Source organism: Bemisia tabaci, chromosome 2 (genome assembly GCF_918797505.1).
Source record: "Bemisia tabaci chromosome 2, PGI_BMITA_v3".
NCBI lineage: Eukaryota > Metazoa > Arthropoda > Insecta > Hemiptera > Aleyrodidae > Bemisia > Bemisia tabaci.
Genome location: NC_092794.1, coordinates 37,401,059 through 37,421,326, shown reverse-complemented (window position 1 = coordinate 37,421,326; position 20,268 = coordinate 37,401,059). Strand labels below are relative to the sequence as shown.

Here is a 20,268-nt window from a genome sequence, read left to right as displayed (position 1 = left end):
CTCTCAAATCATCAAGGAGAATATATTCGTGACTAGACTGATAATGGTTGGCATCATGATACGAATATGCAGGAAATAATGGTAATTTTAAGAATGCAGAAATTGGAAACTAAAACACCTAACTTCCTAATTAAGGGTCCTGAATGAAACAAATGCAGGCCCTGATTTGCTCAAATATAAAGGAGGAAATAAATTTTCTATTGAGTAGAAAGAAAATGAAACTCACCACGCAAGTGTCCTGAGGACAAACCAGAAGGAAAAATACTCAAGAGTAAGTATTTAGTCACACACCACATTCAGGAGTATTTCACTCATTCTCATAATGATTGAAAACGAGCAGGAGCACAGCCTTTTATGAGATTCAAAAACTGAGGAACGATTAAGAACTGTATAGGATGGTAAGCACCGAACATGACTTGATTAACGCGCATAGTATTCAATGTGACGATAAGTAGGTATAGATGAATTATCACTGCTAAATTTTTAAACAAAGCTGAAGCACAATATGTGATCATGCCATTTGTTTAAATAATTTTACAGCTACTATTGAATTGAGCAATGGATCTTGCTTTCATGAGAATTAGAGGTTATACTGTTAACGTTCCGCACTATCTGACCTCAGCGTAACAGTCAATACTCACTAATCAAGAAATTCCACTTGCTGAAAGGAGGTAAATTGTAAAGGCAGACTTTACCTGAACAATAGAGAAACCTTACTTCATTCAATTATGGGAGGAAAACGTTTGGGGCCTGAGATATCAGGTCATTCAATTCACTGAGAGTGAGAACATTGAAAATCATACATTCTGCCGGGTAAAGGTAGAAATCCGCACTTTGTCTGGAAGCTTTATACATTTGAATAAGAAGGTGTAAATATTTGTTACCATGGTTAAGAATGAACAACGAAATCCACGAATCTCCAAGTACTTATTTGCACCCAAGACACACATTTCTAGAGCTAGCTATTCTACGTTTCACTTCCGGTTAACTGAACGAAATGGATCACAATTTTCTCGCTAAATCTGAGCGAATTTACTTCGGCACATGCACATGATTTGAGCTAAATTGGCTAAATACGATTGTATCTATTGATAAGCGAGACGAACAAAACACAAGATATGTTTTGTTTTGTTTACCATGAACGCTGTCCAGTGGGATTTGGGAATTCCCGCATGGGAAAACCCATACTATGTTGCCGCCTTCAAAAATTGATGCATTTTAGGTTGAAAACATAACACTAAACTTCAAATAACAAAGAAAGTAGCAGCAACATAGGAAAATCCTTTGGCACAGTCATTCTAGGACATATAAGGAATAAGAAAATGCTAATATCTCAGGATATTTTGCGTATTTCTCGAGAAAAGTCCATCTAAAGTTGGCAACCTCGAATAAGCCCTATGCTACCCATGTAAAATCCACGCATGCACTTATTACTCAAATTTAAAGTTCTTATAAAAAAATTATTAGCAGCAACATAGGAAAATCCTTTGGCACAGTCATTCTAGGACATATAAGGAATAAGAAAATGCTAATATCTCAGGATATTTTGCGTATTTCTCGAGAAAAGTCCATCTAAAGTTGGCAACCTCGAATAAGCCCTATGCTACCCATGTAAAATCCACGCATGCACTTATTACTCAAATTTAAAGTTCTTATAAAAAAATTATTAGCAGCAACATAGGAAAATCCTTTGGCACGGTCAAAGTATGATACCTAAGGAATAAGAAAATGTTAACGTCCAGGAGTATTTTGCGTATTTCTCGAGAAAAGTCCATCTAAAGTTGGCAACCTCGAATAAGCCCTATGCTACCCATGTAAAATCCACGCATGCACTTATTACTCAAATTTAAAGTTCTTATAAAAAAATTATTAGCAGCAACATAGGAAAATCCTTTGGCACGGTCAAAGTATGATACCTAAGGAATAAGAAAATGTTAACGTCCAGGAGTATTTTGCGTATTTCTCGAGAAAAGTCCATCTAAAGTTGGCAACCTCGAATCAGCCCTATGTTAGCAATGTAAAATCAACGTCAAATACCCAAACTTTAACTTCTTATAACAAAGATATTAGCAGCAACATAGGAAAACCCTTTGGCACGATCAAAGTAGGATACATAAGGAATAAGAAAATGTTAACATCTAGGAGTATTTTGAGTATTTCTCGAGAAAAGTCATTTTAAGTTTTTTGTCTTTTCCCCATATGTTTTCAATGGGGAAGTTCATTCCCGAGATTTTTCCTTCAACTTTTCCCGCTTATCCATGGTGATCTACGAATGAAAATCACAAATAAACTATCATTCCTTGTCAGAAAAACGTTCCTCACCATGAATATCAAGAAAAATTGTGCGTTTTCAAAAAAAAATTTTTGATGACTTTTTCGATTTTTGTCCACGGAGTGCCGCACTGTGCAGCGGCTCCTCGCCGGGATCCGACGTTGCAATTCTCGGCTCGCCTGAGAAAGCCCGAATTTTTACTCTGTCTAATTGGTTTGCACAGACTATAGTCTCCGGAGCAATGGACAAAACAGCCTATCCAAAAGTGGTGTGGGTGCTCAAGTGATGTGGTGGCCCTGAAAAGGGCCGTTTTAGATGGTGATGAGAGACAAAATGGATGGCGTCTGGAGCGAGCGAAGACTGGAGCAGCGTGGCTGGTGCGACTGGACTTGACTGACTTGAGGACTGAGCACGAGTGCCGTAGTAGCCTGGGGGCGCTGCTCTTATACCCTCGGGGTGTGGTCGTGTCGGCCAATCACGGGCGAGCGCGGGATGCCCCGCACTGGAGAGGCGGTGATTGGCCGCCACAGTACTCCCCGACGGCTGAGACGGAGTCTCTAAGAACTTGGTGAATTTAGGTATGAGCTCTGGGCATGTCTTGCTGGCTTCTTAGAGGAATCGGCTTTTCTTCTCCAAAGTGTTGTTCTGTTTTGATAGTCCGGCAACGGTGTAGTCTTCAGGGATATCCTGGGAGGGGCACGAAAGATGAGTACATGGTAGGCACGATTTTAATTTACAAGTACATAGAGAAGAGTAGGTGAGACATAGTTGACAAATTTTGGGGTGAGGGGTAGGATTGAAGTTATGCTGATAGATGGGTGGGGCAAATGAAAATATTTCCGGAGGAACTAAGTGGTGTTGGGCTTTAGGGATGGTGAAGATGCGGGGTTTGGGGGAATGGATTTGAGTGCCTGCGGTGTAGTGTAGGCCTTGTGATCGTTGAACTTGCGTTCTTGGTTTGGACTTGAAGATTGCTATTTTCTGCTTGGCGCAAGCCATACCATATTGTGCTGCATAGTTGTTGGTGGTTAGAGCCCATCTGCTGCCTGGTTTCGTGTGTTTCTTTCTGCCGGATGTGGTTTGTTGGCCGGTTTTATGATGTGTTTCTTGGTCCAAAAAGTTATTATGTGGCCGCCGCCAGGAAAAAGTTGATGGTTCTTCATGTAAATATCTGTGTTGAATGAAGCGGGCTGTCAGAAGGAATAGCTTGTCGACTGTCGCCATGGCTTGTGGGTGGAGGACTGAATGCTGCGGTCAGATTGAGGTCCTTTTTATAGGTGAGGCTGGGGTGCTATTTTCCGCGGGAAAGCTGCTTGATTGATTTGGTTGGAGCTTTCTTTATTGTTTGACCAAGTCCGGAAAGCGGAAGTGCACTTTCCTCCCTGATCGAGTCCTGTATTCCGGGGCTTTGGTCTCCGCTTCGTTGGGTGTTGGGGGCGGGACCGCAGCTGGGGCCGGAGTGGTTTTGAGATGTGCGAGCTGTACAGAGGCTGGTTCTTCGGGTAGGATGTAGGCCGGTTTAAGGCGGTCGATGCTGATGTTTGTTGGAATATGAGGAAAAAGGAGACAAATTACGATCTGCTTACGAACTGGTTTATTCGTCGCCCATCGCTGGGGCGGTTATCAACGCAACTGACAAAAACGATATTGAGGATTGAAGATTCACAAACAGGAAAAGTTACATAATCATTGAGGTCGATGCACGATATAGATTTAGATAAGTCAACATGCCTCCCTGATTTTTAGGAACTGAAAAATCAGATAATTATTTCATTACAAAATATATCAAGTACATCCTACATTAATCGATAATATTTATATACTACTTATATCTACACTACCCTCCCTGGCGCCAGGTTTATACCTACACATATAATATTACAGATCTGCAACATAAATAATAATTGGGGAAGTGGATTCTGAACCATATATAAAAAAAATTGCTCAAATCACGAATAAGTAAATAGAAAAGAGAAAATATACTTTTATTTTGACTTGCAAATTTTCCAACAAATGAGTGAGACACTGGCCAGGTGCCTCCCTGATTTGAGGAATTTAACATAATGACAACTTTTCTCTCAATTTTTCAAATTGAAATTTGCCCAGTGGTTTAGTCAAAATGTCCGCCGGGTTTTCCTTACCACTTATTTTCTTGATTTCGATTTCCTTTTTATTTACATAGTCTGTGACAAAATGAAATCGGATATCGATATGTTTTGATCGTTTCGTAAACCGTCCATTTAATGCTATGTCTTTTGCGCCCTTGTTGTCTTCCATAATTTGGACTGGGATCGGAAAAGCAATGTTTAATTCTTTTAAAAGACCCATAAGGGGTAAAACCTCTGTAACTGTTTCAGACAGGGCATAAAATTCAGCATGCGTGCTGGCTAATGAGACTACTTTTTGTTTGGTTGATTTCCATAAAATAGGCGTTTCATTAATGCATAAGAGTGAACCGGTTGTTGATTTTCGATCAATGATATCTGACCCATGGTCGGAGTCCGAAAAGGCTGAAAATACAATTCCTTTCGGATTATATTTATATGTGAGGCTTAAATGACGAGTATCATACACGTAACGTAAGACACGTAACGCATATTTGAAATGAGTCTCTGAACAACAATTTTGAAAGCGGGACAAGTAATTTACACAAAATGAGATATCTGGACGTGAGCCATTTGCAATATATAAGAGAGTTCCGATGATATTTCTGTAGTTTAAAGAAAAATTTGGTAATTCAGAAGGAATCACTTTTAGATTTTCCTCCATAGGAGTCCTGACCGGCTTACTATCTATGACATTAAATTTAATGGCAGACTTTTCAATGAAATTTCTTTGATTAATTGCAAGAGTTTTATTCCGCTTGTTTCTGAAAATTTGTAATCCTAGATAGATTTCGGGCTCTCCTAAATCAGTCATATCAAAATTATCCATCAGTAATTTCTTAACATTTTGGACACTTGTTAAATTTTCACTTAAAATTAACACGTCATCAACAAAGAACAGTACAAGCACCTTGGATTTATTTACCTTTAAATAATAAAGACAGCAGTCGTAATTTGACCTTATGAAAGCATTATTAGTCATAAAAGTGTTAACATGGTCGTACCAGTCTCGTGGCGATTCTCTGAGCCCATATAATGCCTTTTCTAGTTTTAATATTACATTTTGGTTTATTTCTGAACCCTTAGGGGGTTTAATGTATACATTTGATTTTACTTGACTATTCAGAAATGCGGATTTGAAATCTAGCTGATGAAGGTGCCAGTTAAATTGATTTGCTAAAGATAATAGTAGCTTAACAGTGCTCAATCTTGCAACTGGGGAATAAAGCTGCTCGTTATCATTGGAGCTTTGTTGAAATCCTCTCGCAACTAATCTCGCTTTGTAAGTTCCATCTGTTTTGATTCTGAATAGCCATTTCGTCTCAATAATATCAGTAATTTGAGACTGATTTTTCGCAATAGACCAAGTGTTGTTTTTCTTTAAATTTGTCAACTCCTCGTTAATTGCTACTTGCCATTTAAGTTTTTCGGGACTCGCAAGAGCTTGTTCAAAATTTTCAGGGATTATAACACTACACGTGTTAGCAAAAATGGGATCCTCAATTAATCTACGAGGAGCTGTAAGAGTCTGTCTATTTCTGAGGTTGGGAGGTTCAGGTGGATTAATTATTTGTTCCGGCGTGTGAAATTGTTCTTGCTGTAACATTTCATCATTATTGTGAATACTATCACCAACATTTATGAGAGGGTTTTCGGTATTAAAGGTTGCGTACTGGTCATTGAGTGTTAAATTTTCACTAGAGTGCTCGGTCTCTTTAATACATTTTTCAGGTTCTTCTATGAAGATTACGTTTCTAGAAACGATCACTTTGTTTGATTTAGAGATCTTTATAAAATATCCCATATCAGCATATCCTATTAATTGACCTGATTCTGCTTTATTACATAGTTTGTTCTGACGTTTTTCATCTGGAATTCTTACAAAAACTTTGGTTCCAAAGGGCTTTAAATTTGAAAAATTTGGCCTTTTATTCATAAAAATTTCGTACGGTGTTTTACACAATTTCGTATTAGCTAATGCCCTGTTATGTAAATACACTGCTGTTTTAACACAATATGGCCAAAAGTAATTTGATAAATTGGCTTCTAACAAAAGACATCTTACTTTATCCATAATAGTCCTATTAAACCTCTCTGCCACACCGTTTAATTGATGACAATACGGTGGGCAAGGTTGTAAATAAATTCCCTTACTTTTTACAAAATTCGAGAAGTTTTTATTAATATATTCTGTTCCGTTATCACAGCGAAGAACTTTGATGAATTTACCGGTTATATTTTCTACAAAATTAGTATATTCTATGAAGGTATTTATTACTTGATCTTTGCTAGGGATACAAAATGAAACAGCAAATTTTGAGAAATCATCAATAAAGCTAACAATATACTTGCCATTACTTACACCTGCTGGTAATGGTCCTATTAAGTCAGAATGCACAATTTCCAGGATATCATTGGCTCTAGATCTTGAATCTCGGTACTTGAGATTATTCATTTTAGCTTTAATGCAAGTTTCACATCTCGTGAAGGTCTTCTGGAGTTTCGGGAGTCCATCGGCTAAATTTAAATTGCTCATTAAGTATAAATCATTAAAATTAATGTGACCTAAAATTTTATGCCATTTTTCGAAGCTTGATAGATTACTTATTGTTGATTTTTTTGCTATATTTGCATGTATTTCATTCGATAATACATATCCTTGTACTGTATATAACTCGTTTTCTTTGAATGCAATCATTAAAGTTTCATTACTTACTATTTTAGCGATATTTCCCTGAAAAATGATTTTATTGTTTCTGTTCGTAACCTGCGAGGCACTCAATAAATTAACTTGCATTTCTTTGACGTAGTATACGTTGCATAACTTATTTTTAATGATTTTGCCATTGACAGTTGTGTGAAACAAAATATTGCCGATTTTATTGGTTTCCAGTGGATGTCCATCTCCAACTCTTATTTTTGTAGGTGTTTCGAGATACGTGTATTCGGAGAATAGCGTATCATCGTTAATGATATGGTGTGAACAGCCACTGTCCAATAAGAATGACACATTAATCTTATCCGAAAATTGATTCGTTTGAAATCTGGCTGTGTGATTTTGAACTATAGGAGACATACACATGTAATAGTTTTGACTGCAATTTGGTTCTACATTATCAAAATTTTGAATTAGAGGATTTGAGTGCTTGTTCCTAAAATGTTGATAATTACAATCCTGGTTAACATTTTGATTTTGCTGAAAAGGAAAATCTTCATTAGTGTACTCATACCTTTGTGCGTTTGTATTGTAGACATTTGGTCCTTGATTTTGATACCAGTCTCTTCTCCCTTGATTGCCGTTGCCTCTTGTGCGAAAATTTCCTCTCCATCTACTGCCTCTTCTGTTAGGCCTGCTTCCGTTTCGTCCTCTCCAGTTTGAATTTCCTCTCCAGTTTGAATTTCCTCTCCAGTTTGAATTTCCTCTCCAGTTTGAATTTCCTCTCCAGTTTGAATTTTGCCAATTTGAATTTGCCTGGCCACTGTGTTGTTTGAAGGGTCCTGCTCTTCCCCTCTGATTGTTTCCTCGGATGTAGAAAGAATTTAGTTGATGAGTCACTTCATCAACACTTGAACATTGCTCGTTCCTCAGAAATGCAGCTTGGATTTTCGTTTTAACGTATTCAGTGTTACGATTATCCTCGTCCACTGAATCAAGAAGATCATTGATATAGAAGAGAGATTTTGGCAAAGCCAATAGTAAATACTGTAGTTTATCCTCTTCATTTATGGTTTCACCGGTATCACTTAAGTTGTTAATTAATTTTTCAAATTTATTGAAAAATTCCTCCGGTTTATCAGTTTCTTTGAGTTTAAGTTCAATTAACTTTTGTTTTGTTAATAATCTTCTAGATTGGCCTTTTGCTACAAAAGTATGTTCTAATTTCTCTAACATATCTTTGGGCTCCGTTAAATTCATAATATGCTCCAACTGATGATTATCAATGGCTGATACAATGATATTCTTAGCTTTAATTTTCATGCTGGCCCAGTTTTGATCCGTTATTCCATCCGGTTTTTCATCACGTACAATACATTGGTTGCAGTTGTTCATTTCCAGTAAAAGTGTGATGCGAAATTTCCATTTTGAAAAATTCTTCCCACTAAATACGGGCACTTTTATTTTTGTGCCGTTATTGGCCATATTACGTTAGTTAAAAAAAAGAAGTTCAAAATAAGCACATATTTCACAGTTTATACATTTTCGCGTCACGCACTTATTTCGCGCTGTATGCATTTCCACGCTACGCACATATTACGCAGTTTTTAGATCTCCACGTGAAGCACTTCAACTTATTCAACTTTTTAAACCACGCTCTGCTACCATGTTGGAATATGAGGAAAAAGGAGACAAATTACGATCTGCTTACGAACTGGTTTATTCGTCGCCCATCGCTGGGGCGGTTATCAACGCAACTGACAAAAACGATATTGAGGATTGAAGATTCACAAACAGGAAAAGTTACATAATCATTGAGGTCGATGCACGATATAGATTTAGATAAGTCAACAATGTTGACTTGCCTGCCTTTTATCAGAAGTTTGTATAATTTGTCGGCAAGCTCTATGATTTTGTATGGCCCAGTGTAGGGGGGCTGCAGCGACTTACGGCTTGTGTCGTCTCTGAGGAAGGCGTGGGAGCATGTCTTCAGGTCCTTGAATATGAACGTGTTTTCTGTGCCATGGCGAGAAGCGGGTTTGGGCCGAAGATTTGCCATTTGGGTGCGCAGTTTGCTGACGTATTCTGCGGGGTTGTCTTGAGTTGGGTTTGCGACCAGTAGTTCCCCTGGAAGGCGTAGAGGTTCGCCGTAAGTCAGCTCTGCGGGTGTTGCTTGGGCGTCTTCTCTAAAGACAGATCTCATGCCTAGAAGTACTAGTGGGAGAGCTTCAAGCCATGTGGAGTTTGGGTGGCACATGATGGCGCTCTTGAGGTGTCTGTGCATCCGTTCAACCATTCCGTTTGCTGCGGGGTGGTATGGAGTTGACCGGATGTGGTTGATTCCTAGCTGTTTCTCCAAGGCTCGGAAGAGATGAGATTCAAATTGTCGACCTTGATCACTGGTAAGCTGGGAAGGTGAACCGAATCTTGAAATCCAGCAGTTTAGGAGGGCTGTTGCGACTTCTTCAGCTGTGATACCTTCTAGAGGTTGTGCTTCTGGCCAGCGGGTGTAGCGATCGATGACTGTGAGGCAATACTTGTAATTTTGCGCCAGGGGAAGAGGTCCGATCAAGTCGATGTGGATGTGCTGGAATCGGTTGGATGGAGTGTTGATGGTGCCTAGAGGTGAGTGTACGTGCCGGGAGACTTTAGCTCGTTGACACTCTTGGCGGCAGGCTTGGGTCCATCTCCGGCAGTCAATATGCATTTTTGGCCAGACGTAGCGATCGGAGATGTGTTTCTGTGTTGCTCTGGTGCCGGGGTGGCTCAGGTTGTGAAGTTGTTTGAAGATCCTTTGTCTGAGTGGGAATGGGACAAAAGGTCTTTACTGCGTTGTAGAGTCGCAGTAGATTTTGATGTCAGTTCCTGGGACGGGAATGAGCGTGAGTTTGATTGCAAGTTTGTCGTCCTTCAAGAGTTCTGGTAGCTCTGGGTCGTCTTTCTGTGCTGCGGCAAGTGTGTTGAAGTCGATCTGGTTTGTGGAAGTGATCGCTTCGATTCTAGAGAATGCGTCAGCGACGACGTTGGCGGAACCTGGTGTGTACTGAATGTCCGTTGTGAACTGGGATATGAATGAAAGTTGGTTCATTTGGACGGGCGGCAGGTTTCCATGTTTCTTGTCGAAGACGTAGGTTAGTGGCTTATGATCTGTGTAGATCGTGAAGTCCTGACCTTCAACTGCCGGTCTGAAATGGCGGATTGCTTCGTACACGCCCAGGAGTTCTCTGTGCGGCGTGGGCCATTCCTGTTGCCGTGGATTGAGCTTTTTCGAGAAGAAGCCGAGAGGTTGCCACTTGTTGTCGACGAGTTGCTGTAGACAGGCTCCAATCGATGCTTTCGAAGCGTCTGAGAAGAGGCCTATACTTAGGGGTGCGTCGGCGCTTGGGTGCGCGAGGAGTGTGGCATCTCCGAGGCTCTGTTTGCTGGCTTTAAAGGCGTCCAGAAGGGAAGGTGTCCAGTGAATCGGTTGATTCCCTTTTATGTCAATGACTGCTTCGTGTAGGGGTGCTTGATAGTAGGCAGCATCTGGCAGGAAAAGACGGTAAAAGTTCATCATGCCCAGGAATCTTCGTAGACCGTGTGCATCTGCTGGAGGTGGATATTCCATCAGTGCCTTAATGCGGTCTGGGAGTGGTCTGATGCCTTGGGCGGATACTTCGTAACCGAGGAACTCAAGGGAATCGGCAAAAAAGATGCTTTTCTTGATGTTGATGATGATGCCGTATTTCGCTAATCGCTGGAAAATTAGGTGTAGGTGTTTCTTGTGTTCCTTTTTGTCTTTTGAGGCGACCAGGATGTCATCTAGATACGGGAAGCAGAAATCTAAGCCTTGTAGGACTTCGTCGATGAAGCGTTGAAAAGTTTGTCCTGCGTTACGCAGTCCGAGACTCATGTATAAGAATTCGAATAGTCCAAAAGGGGTGGTGATGGCTGTTTTTTGTATATCTGCTGGGTTGACGGGGATCTGGGTGTATGCTTTGACCAGGTCTATTTTTGAGAAGACCTCACAGCCTTTGAGGTTGACTGTAAAGTCGTGGAGATGGCGAATGGGGTACTTATCGGGTATGGTGCGAGCGTTGAGTGCCCGATAGTCGCCGCAAGGGCGCCATTCGTCATCTTTCTTGGGTGCCATGTGAAGAGGTGAAGACCAGACGCTTTCGGATCTTTTGATGGTCTCTTCGTTGAGCATTGCCTCGAACTCAGCTTTAGCGATTCGGTATAGCTTGGGTCGGAGGCGGCGAGGGCGGAATGAGACTGGGGGTCCCTCTGCTGTGCGGATGAAGTGCCGTGTTGCGTGAGGAACCTTGTCTGGTTTTGGGCTGCCTGGCGGGCGGGTCAATTCTGGGAATTCTGCTAGGATGCTGCAGTTAGTGGCCGAAATTTCTTTGACGCTAGGTTGGTTGCTTGTTGCTTGACTTCCTTGGGCTGAGAGTGAAGTGACCCCGTCCACGAGCTTCATCTTGTGGCAATCCGGGAGTAGATGGTATTCGGCTAGAAAGTCCGCGCCAATGATGGGAACGTCGACGTCGGCGATGATGAACCGCCAGATAAAAGCGCGTCGTAGGCCGAGGTTTAATTTCATGGGCAGGAACTCATAGGTTTTGATAAAGGAATCGTTGGCTGCTTTTAATTCATAGTTTGTTGATTTTAAATGGCCTGGTAATAGACGTCTAGGAAAACAGCATAAGTCAGACACTGTGTCCATTAGGAAGCTGTTGTTGCTGTCTTTATGTTTGATGAAGAGGCGGTTGGACCTTGTGGGGCAGCCAGCAGCCGCCACTATTGGCTGCCGTTGTCGTTTGTTGAGCTTGGGTATTTGCATGGTTGTTGGCACTTGCGAGCCTCTTTCCCGAAATTCTCGTGATAGAAACAATATCCTTTCTCGGATTTGAACGGCTTGGGTGAACTACAGCGTGAGCGAGATTTGGAGCGGGAACGGCTCCTACTTCTGTCGATATTCCTCTCCAGGTTCTTGACTTTAACGTCTAGGAGGTCAAATTTATGGCTGAGGGCTGTTATCATTTCTTTAATGTCGGTAAAGGGGTCAGCAGGGTTGGTGATTTGGTGAACTAAAGGAGGTGGACTGGTTTGACTTGTGGCGGAAATGGAATGAACGGAATGAGGAATGGTTTCCGCGATTCGGTCTGCCACATCAGCTATCTCAGTCAGCGTGTTGTTGCTGGGTTGGGCTTGCAAAATGCCTTGCACGTAGGCGGGTAGCCTACTTATAGTGGTTTCATAATGTGTCAGCAATTGGTGTGCTGCCTGCAACAGTTTTAAGTCTTCGTAAGAATTGGGATGGTTTCAGATCGCCAATTTCCTCCTCTTTGAGTAGTTTCTTGAGGCGTGAATTTTCGCTTAGTGAGAAGCGATTGATTATTTCCTTCTATAGAGTGGTGTAAGGAATGTTTACACTAGGTCCAGCTCGGATTAAATCATTTATCTCGACCAGCCATGACCTTTCGCTTTGACTAATAACGGTACGATATTTATCAATTTCAGCGCTTATGTCGAAATCGGCGAATATGGCTTCGATTTGAATAAACCATAGGTCCGGCATTTCGGGGCGGAATGAAGGCAATTTAATTTTTCGCTTCATGATTTGTTTGTTGGCTGAGTTGGAGAGATTTTGTTGATCTTCCAGTTTGCGTTTAGCGTCCCTGATGAATTCAAATTCTTGGTGGAGGAGAGTTAAATTTTCCTCGAGTGCCTAATTTACAGCGAGAGGAGGACTGAACTTGTAGAGCTTCAGCATTAGCCAGGTATTGTTTTACCTTTGCTGGGTCTTGCATATCTTCATCGCTCAAAGTTGGGATGCTCATGATTGACTCCAAAAGGTGTGACGGGATGAGTAGAAAGGTTGACTTGAATTGATCGTTAGCGCAGTCGGAGCGTAGTTCAAACGTCGGGAGTCACCACTGTGGGTGCTCAAGTGATGTGGTGGCCCTGAAAAGGGCCGTTTTAGATGGTGATGAGAGACAGGATGGATGGCGTCTGGAGCGAGCGAAGACTGGAGCAGCGTGGCTGGTGCGACTGGACTTGACTGACTTGAGGACTGAGCACGAGTGCCGTAGTAGCCTGGGGGCGCTGCTCTTATACCCTCGGGGTGTGGTCGTGTCGGCCAATCACGGGCGAGCGCGGGATGCGCCGCACTGGAGAGGCGGTGATTGGCCGCCACAGTGGCTTCGTCGACGCTCTAATACATTGCGACTCTATGGTGTCATGCCGAACGCGTCACGCTGTCCGTGCCTTCGGCTTCGAGCAGCCTCATCATCAGTTGCTGCCACCTACGGCCAAGCCCATGGGACGCCGTGCAGCCGACCACGACGGAGCCTTTGGCACACCGACCACCGTGTCCAGCCGCCGCGCCGCACTGGCCATTGCTGCCTCAGCTAGCCGGCTCGACTGCGCCGCGCCGCCGCTGATCCACGTGTTCGGCACTCCCTCTTCTGTGCCCCAGCCTATGTCTGTTCTATCGGTTGTCGGTAAGCCACCGAAATAATTCCGTTAAGGAAAAGTTACGATATGAGCGTTCTTACCGATAGCAATCTGATTTTTCGGAACTGACAGAGATAAGCTGTTGCCATTTGTACAATGTACATCTATTTTACGCGCCGCCGCGCCAGGCAATCTGACAAACCGACACACGGGGTAATAATGCATCGAGTGCGAGCTCTCAGAACTCCGATAAGGCCGGCTGTCAACGATATCATCGCCTCTGTCGGTAGCGCCACCATGTATCGGTTTAAGACGATGCCGATAGTGTTCGAAGTGCAAGAATTCGTTTGAACTCCCCTACCCCAGCCCTGATCTAAAGACTGTAGCCCCAGCCGTATTTTTGTTTGGTTGTATGCTTTTGTCTCCTGTCAGTTAGCCCCCATAAACTGTCTTAGTTTCGTCTATGCCTGTATGCCTCTGTAGTTTTGCTCATGTCTGTATGCCTCTGTAGTTTTGCTTATGCATGTCTGTCTGCCTGTAGTTTTCCTATTTGAATAGCTGTGTTCACGTCATTTCCGATTTTTTTGCTTGCGTCTCCCTACCCCTCGATTCCCACGACCCAAGGCTGCCTCCAGCTGAGCTTCCGGTCGCGAGGAGCCTAGTTACAAAATGGCGCCTGAACTGGGACCGGGAGCCAAGGCCGTTGAGGAGCGGCTTCAAGAGCATTTCACATCTGCGCTTCGCCGAGAGATTGCCGAGCTTCGCAGCCAGCTCCAAGTGTACCAGATGTTACTTTCCTGTCAAAGCCTTACCCCGGCCATTCAGCACGAGCGACATCCGTTGGACAATATCCGGAGGTGGAACTTAAAGTTTCCCTAGTAGCAGATTTATATAAAAAAATTTTAACGAAAGTAGATATACCACTCATATAACGGTTATATAACGGTTAAATAACGGGATGTTCAAAGGCAACTGCCGTCGTATAACCGTTATTAATCAAATAATTTTATAAATTGCGCGAATAACCTTTATAATTAGTTTTTATAAAAGTTATTTGTAAACATGTTTTAGACAACCGTTATACTTCAGTTATACATATTTTATATAAATACGCTCTTTATGTTTATTTTTTATAACCGTTATATTTTGATTATACATTCTTTATATAAATACGCTCTTTATATAACGGTTATACTTTGTTTATACAGGGTTATTCAAAAGTTACGCACCACTGGCCATAACTTTAGTTCTAATTATGATATCGATTTGCGGTTTGTGGCGTCTTTCCTCATATCGAGGGGGAAACTTTTTGAGGTACTTTTCAGTTCTTCACCCCCTCACGGGGAGGGGGGGCGGGGGGCAACTCAAAAATTTCAAATGGCAACCCCCATCATGTGATACATCGTTAGAAAGAGCATGAAAAAAGAAAATTTTTGGCGCAAACCGGAAGTCGATCTGACCCCCCTGTCAAAAGTTAGGGGGGTCCAAAGGTTATTTAGGGGGTCCGTACCTTCATTTTTTAGAGTGGCTTCGGCGGCTCTTGGACGTACCGTTTCTCTTTTGAAAGAGTCCTCGAATACTCCAAGTCTGATACCGAAGTCTTCATATTGCCCCCGGGCCACCACAGCCCCCTCCCCCGTGGGGGGGGGGGGGGATGGGTCTGTTACAATGAAACATTGCATTAAAATGCGGAAAGTCGCTAGGTCGATCACCGAAGTTAAGCTACGTCGTGCGTAGTTGGTACTTCGATTGGAGACCGCATGGGAACGAGCGTTGCCACTGAAGATTGTGATGATTACTTGTGATAGAAAACTCACAGCAACCCTCCCTCGTCGTCAAATAGTGAATCTACGTACCTGGCGGATCGGTAATTAACTAAAATTTTGCCTCTACAGTATTTCTGGGAGTTTCCACTCCGCTTACGTCGGAGACACTTAGGTCAGTGCCACTTACATCAGAGGCACTTGCCTTTGGAACAGACCTAACACTGACGTAGCAGATCAGCGCCCGGCAGCACTGACATCAGTGTTTAGGTCTGTTCCAAAGGCAAGTGCTACTGATCTGAGCACTTGCCATTTTTACCAGGGGTGGCCATCGGATAATGTCGGATTTGTCTGAACTATTCGAATAGATTTGATACACATTTGGATGACAGTAACTCGAATTAGTGAAATTTCAGCTGTTGAGCGCTGAATGTTGACTGCCACATTCAGCTGCCAAATTCAGCGTGTGATTGCGGCATTTGTGAGGTGGACGTGACGGCCGTCCATCAGGTCAATCTGCCTACATTTATGTACCTCTCAATAAATATTATCTTTTTCTTTTCTAACGCCAAATCGGGTCTCGAACTTTCTCTGCGTATCGCGTAAAGTATAAGTTTCTTCAAACTCACATTTCCAATTACGATCTTGCAACACCGTCCACCCCTTTGTTCCATTCACTTCACGCATCTCTGTGGCATTTACAGCACCACCTCGCTCTCGTAACCCTGAATTTAATTCATATTTTATGTACGACCTGGTGACTGGAGTTAGCGCAAATTCTCATCAATTGTAACTCTTCTATAAGGAGCGAAAGGTTTGGCAGGATCATTAGAACCTTACATTTTTTGGCCTTGCACGCTTAAAGTTTATGCAAACAGTGCAAAGCTAGAACGAGGAAGTAAAACCTTCTTAGATTTCATTCACTCCTTTTATTGCGTCACAATTTTGTTCCAGAATTTTGGTGAGAGCCCAGCCTACATACGGAAAATTAGAAATGATGTAAGGGATCAGAGGGACCTTAAAACGGAGACGAACATTATAGACGGATCGGCGACACATTTCGTAACGGACGAAGAACGACACAGACTCTTGATTGTAAGAAATTCTGTTTATTTATTCAGCAAAATTACCTCATTGACTGCATTTGTACTTCGCCGTGGTATTTTGCGAACCCTTGTTTTTCAAGCTCTACGGTGTGTCCTAAAAGTCCGTACGCCCCCTTCCCCCTCCATCAGTAGGTCCTCCTGAACAACATACAAAAAGTTTACCACGGTCCGACCCCGGAACACCCCCCAAAATGACGAAAATTCAAAATAGCGGTCATAATAAGGGCCTATGGAATTTCGGTATTTTAAAATGTTCCTATAGTGTCATGTGAGGTATCATTTCCTATGTAATTTTGGTCGCAAATTTCACTTCTGAAGTCCGAAAAGCCCCTAGGTCAAAGGGGGTGACCCAAATCCAAGATGGCGGCCAATTTTGAAAGGCAAGAGGGTCATTTTTCAACTTTTACGTGATTGGGCAAGTGAGGTGTCGTTTCGTGTGTAATTTTGGTCGTGCATTTCATTTATGATGTCAAAACAGCTCCCCGACCAAAGGGGGTGCTCTAAATCCAAGATGGCGGCTAAATTTGAAAGGCAGGAGGGTGAATTTTTTAGATTTTTACGTAAAAAACGCGAGTGAGGTGTAGCAATTGTTATGAAATTTTGGTTGTAAATTTCATGTCTCAAGTCAAAACAGCCCTCCCGGTTATAGAAATAAGTTCCCAAAATCCAAGATTGTGGCTAAATTTGAAATGCGGACGGGCGCATGTTTGAAAAAGGAATTCACCGAACGAGGAAAGGAAGGTGACTATTCCGTGTATTTTTGGTCAATGAACCTAAAGTAGGTGTTTAAATTGTATTTAATAAAACAAAAAGAAAAATAGTACTTCCGAAAGAAATGTTACCTCAAAAACGCGCGTTCGCTATATAAAATTAACAAAAGGCAAAACATACTTGTTCCCAATACTATTACGTCTTCCGCATTCCTTGACAATCTCTGCAAGAGGATTATACAGTTTTTATTCGCCCATTTCCTATTACTGGACGTAGCATGGACTTAATTAAAAGCGACTTATCCTTACTCGGTACACTTTCTATACTATAAGCTCCGAGACCTCCTAATTTTACGAAACTGGTGACGCTTAGTTCCAGCGTTCTACCGGGCCGATTTTCATGATTTTTGCGGCAATCGACGGGCAATTGTCTCTAGATTAGCCAACTCTTTTCAGATTTTCAAAATATGGCCCAGGTTTTTTTATATTACGTGGTAAAGTTGCGAATTCTCTCATAAGAACAATGTAAATTTATACTTTTTGTCATAGTTCGTTTGAGCGTTCTACCGGGCCGATTTCCATGATTTTTGCGTAGATCGTCAGGTAATTGGCCCTAGATGTGCCCGCTCTAATTAGATTTTGGAAATAGGACCCAGGTTTTTTCAAAATCACGTTATAAAAGTGAGTAACTATACAGAATGCTCCGGGACTGCTGCCGCTATGCGCGGGAGGATGCGCAGTGGTCGAGGAGGTTGCGCAGTAGCTGGGTAGCCTGCGCATCAGCTCTATCTTTATGTACACAAGATTCACCTATTAGAGTCATGTTAGGCAGTGGCCGAGTTGGTTAAGGCGGCTTGCTTGGCCTTCTGCTGACATGACGGGTGTTCGATTCCCTACCCGGGAATGTTTTGAAATTCTCTGTCCGACTCACTTCAATATTTTACTGCAATGGAGCATCAATAAATCATTGAGAATCGCATCCTTTTGCCTTCTCATTTTTTTTTCTTCTTTAGTTATCAAAAAGAAAAATCATTTCATTCTAAAAAGTAAAATATACCTCATGTAATTTTTTAGGGGACCAACATTAATGAGAATCTAAAAGAGAAAAACGCAACGATAAAAATCGGAAACGAAAGAAAATTTAAAAAGAAAATAAATGAATAAATAAAAAATAAGAATAAAAAAATTAGACAGCATTGAAATTTAGGAAAACTAATAATATTTTGAATAACCGACCTATATACACTTCATGCTGGCTGAATCCATAATTTTATTCTTTGAATATTTTATTACTCGGGATTCTTCAATATCTATACTATAAGCTCTCAAGCCTCCTAATTTTGCGAAACTGGTAACGCTTAGTTCCAGCGTTCTACCGGGCCGATGTTTATGATTTTTGCGGCTATCGACGGGCAATTGTCTCTAGATAAGCCAACTCTTTTCAGATTTTCAAAATATGGCCTAGGTTTTTTTATATTAAGTGGTAAAGTTGCGAATTCTCCCATTTAAACAATGTAAATTTATATTTTTTGTCATAGTTCGTTTGAGCGTTCTACCGGGCCGATTTCTAAGTTTTTTGCGGTAATCGACGGGTAATTGGCCCTAGATGAGCCCGCTCTAATCAGATTTTGGAAATAGGACCCAGGTTTTTTTACAATCACGTTATAAAAGTGAGTGAATTTTCAGAATGCTCCGAGACTGCTACCGCTATGCGCGGGAGGATGCGCAGTGGTCGAGGAGGTTGCGCAGTAGCTGTGTAGCCTGCGCATCAGCTCTACACTTATCTACACAAGATTCGCCCCGTCTGCCTCAGGTAGAGCGGTGGCCGAGTCGTCAAAGACGTCGGAAGCGTCCACCTTGAACATGGTATGGGTTCGATCCCCGTCTCCCGAAACTCTTAATTATTACCTGATTATCAATGTTCGTTGTTTTACTGCAATATTTCATCAAGTAGTCATTCCAAAACGCGTCCTTTAGACTTCAAAAAAATAATTTTGTTTCTTTATTCATCAAAACCAAAAATTATTTCATTCTAAAAGTAAAGTATACCTTATATCGTAATTTTTTAGGGGAAAAATAAAACTAACACCGATAGGAGGGTAAAAATAGGGCCGCGAAGCGGCCCATTGATGGCGCGGAGCGCCTACAGGGGGTTGGGCCGCGTAGCCCCCTAGTTTTAATCTATGGAGTAAGGTGGTACATGTGACAGAATGCAGATCTTGATATCGTTGAATAGGGTGTTGCAGCTTTTATAAGCACCAACATCATTGTGATAGGAGAGGATCCGAACCTATTTGTTTTTTTGTTAAATCGATCACAAGACGTCAATTTTTCTTTGCTCCTCAGAAGATATATTAAACGCTAAATCCAAAACTATAGCTCACAACATCCCTTACATCCGTTACAGATTTAGTCAACGTTTATGTAAGCAGCCCCTGTTCTTGAATGAGTTTACTAGTTGCGACTTGACCTCTCACATGCACGGAATCAGAAAAGCAACTGGAAAGCTGAAAAAGATGTAATAATACCTCTCTATGGTGCCAAAAAAATGAGACTTTCAAAGACGTATGTCATCAGGTTTTCAAGGAAGAATTTGCAGCTTCCGAAATCTTCGTCACAAGTAGAGAAATTAATTCTGACATTATCAGCCATGAAGCACCACCAATTTAGGAACTACTTTCGAAACCAATTGATGACGAATAAGCCGATCCAAATGCTTGTCAATGGGGATGAATGAATGAAAACAACGAGCTTCATTCCATTTTCTACTGACTTGCCTCCAGCTCCGGAATTGCTGCTCCATTAAATCTTCGGGTGTAATTTTAAGAAAGGGTTTGACACCATGCGGTGTACTTATGTGAGATCATGTCCGGACATTCGTAGGAGCAGAAGTTGTGAAGACACTGGACTCTAACTGTAAAAACTCGGAGGAACCCCAAGGCGGATAGCCTGACACAGGATTTGAATCAGCACGCTTTTTCAGATTTTCTCCTATTTCGACTAAAGTAGATCCGTCACGTTCAATGTCCTCATCTTGATTGAGAATTGATGAACGTAAAAATTAGCAATAATAACTCATTAGGTGCTCCTATTAAATTCTTTTCATACCGTGAGCAGGCACGATGGTCACTATCTTGCATGACACGTCTCATTTTTGAGTAAAATTCATCTTTTACATTTAATTTAGACTTCTTGACTAAAAATACACGGAATAGTCA

General features: G+C 41.9%; 1 protein-coding gene across 1 annotated transcript in view; it reads left to right on the top strand.

The window, feature by feature from the left end:
• Positions 1 to 20,268, top strand: part of LOC140224084 (enkurin) — an 81,828-nt gene that overhangs the window by 32,894 nt on the left and 28,666 nt on the right. The window contains exon 3 of the mRNA XM_072297279.1: positions 16,189 to 16,329. Within this exon, the coding sequence (XP_072153380.1) occupies positions 16,189 to 16,329 (141 nt within the window). The remainder of the gene's footprint in view (positions 1 to 16,188; positions 16,330 to 20,268) is intronic.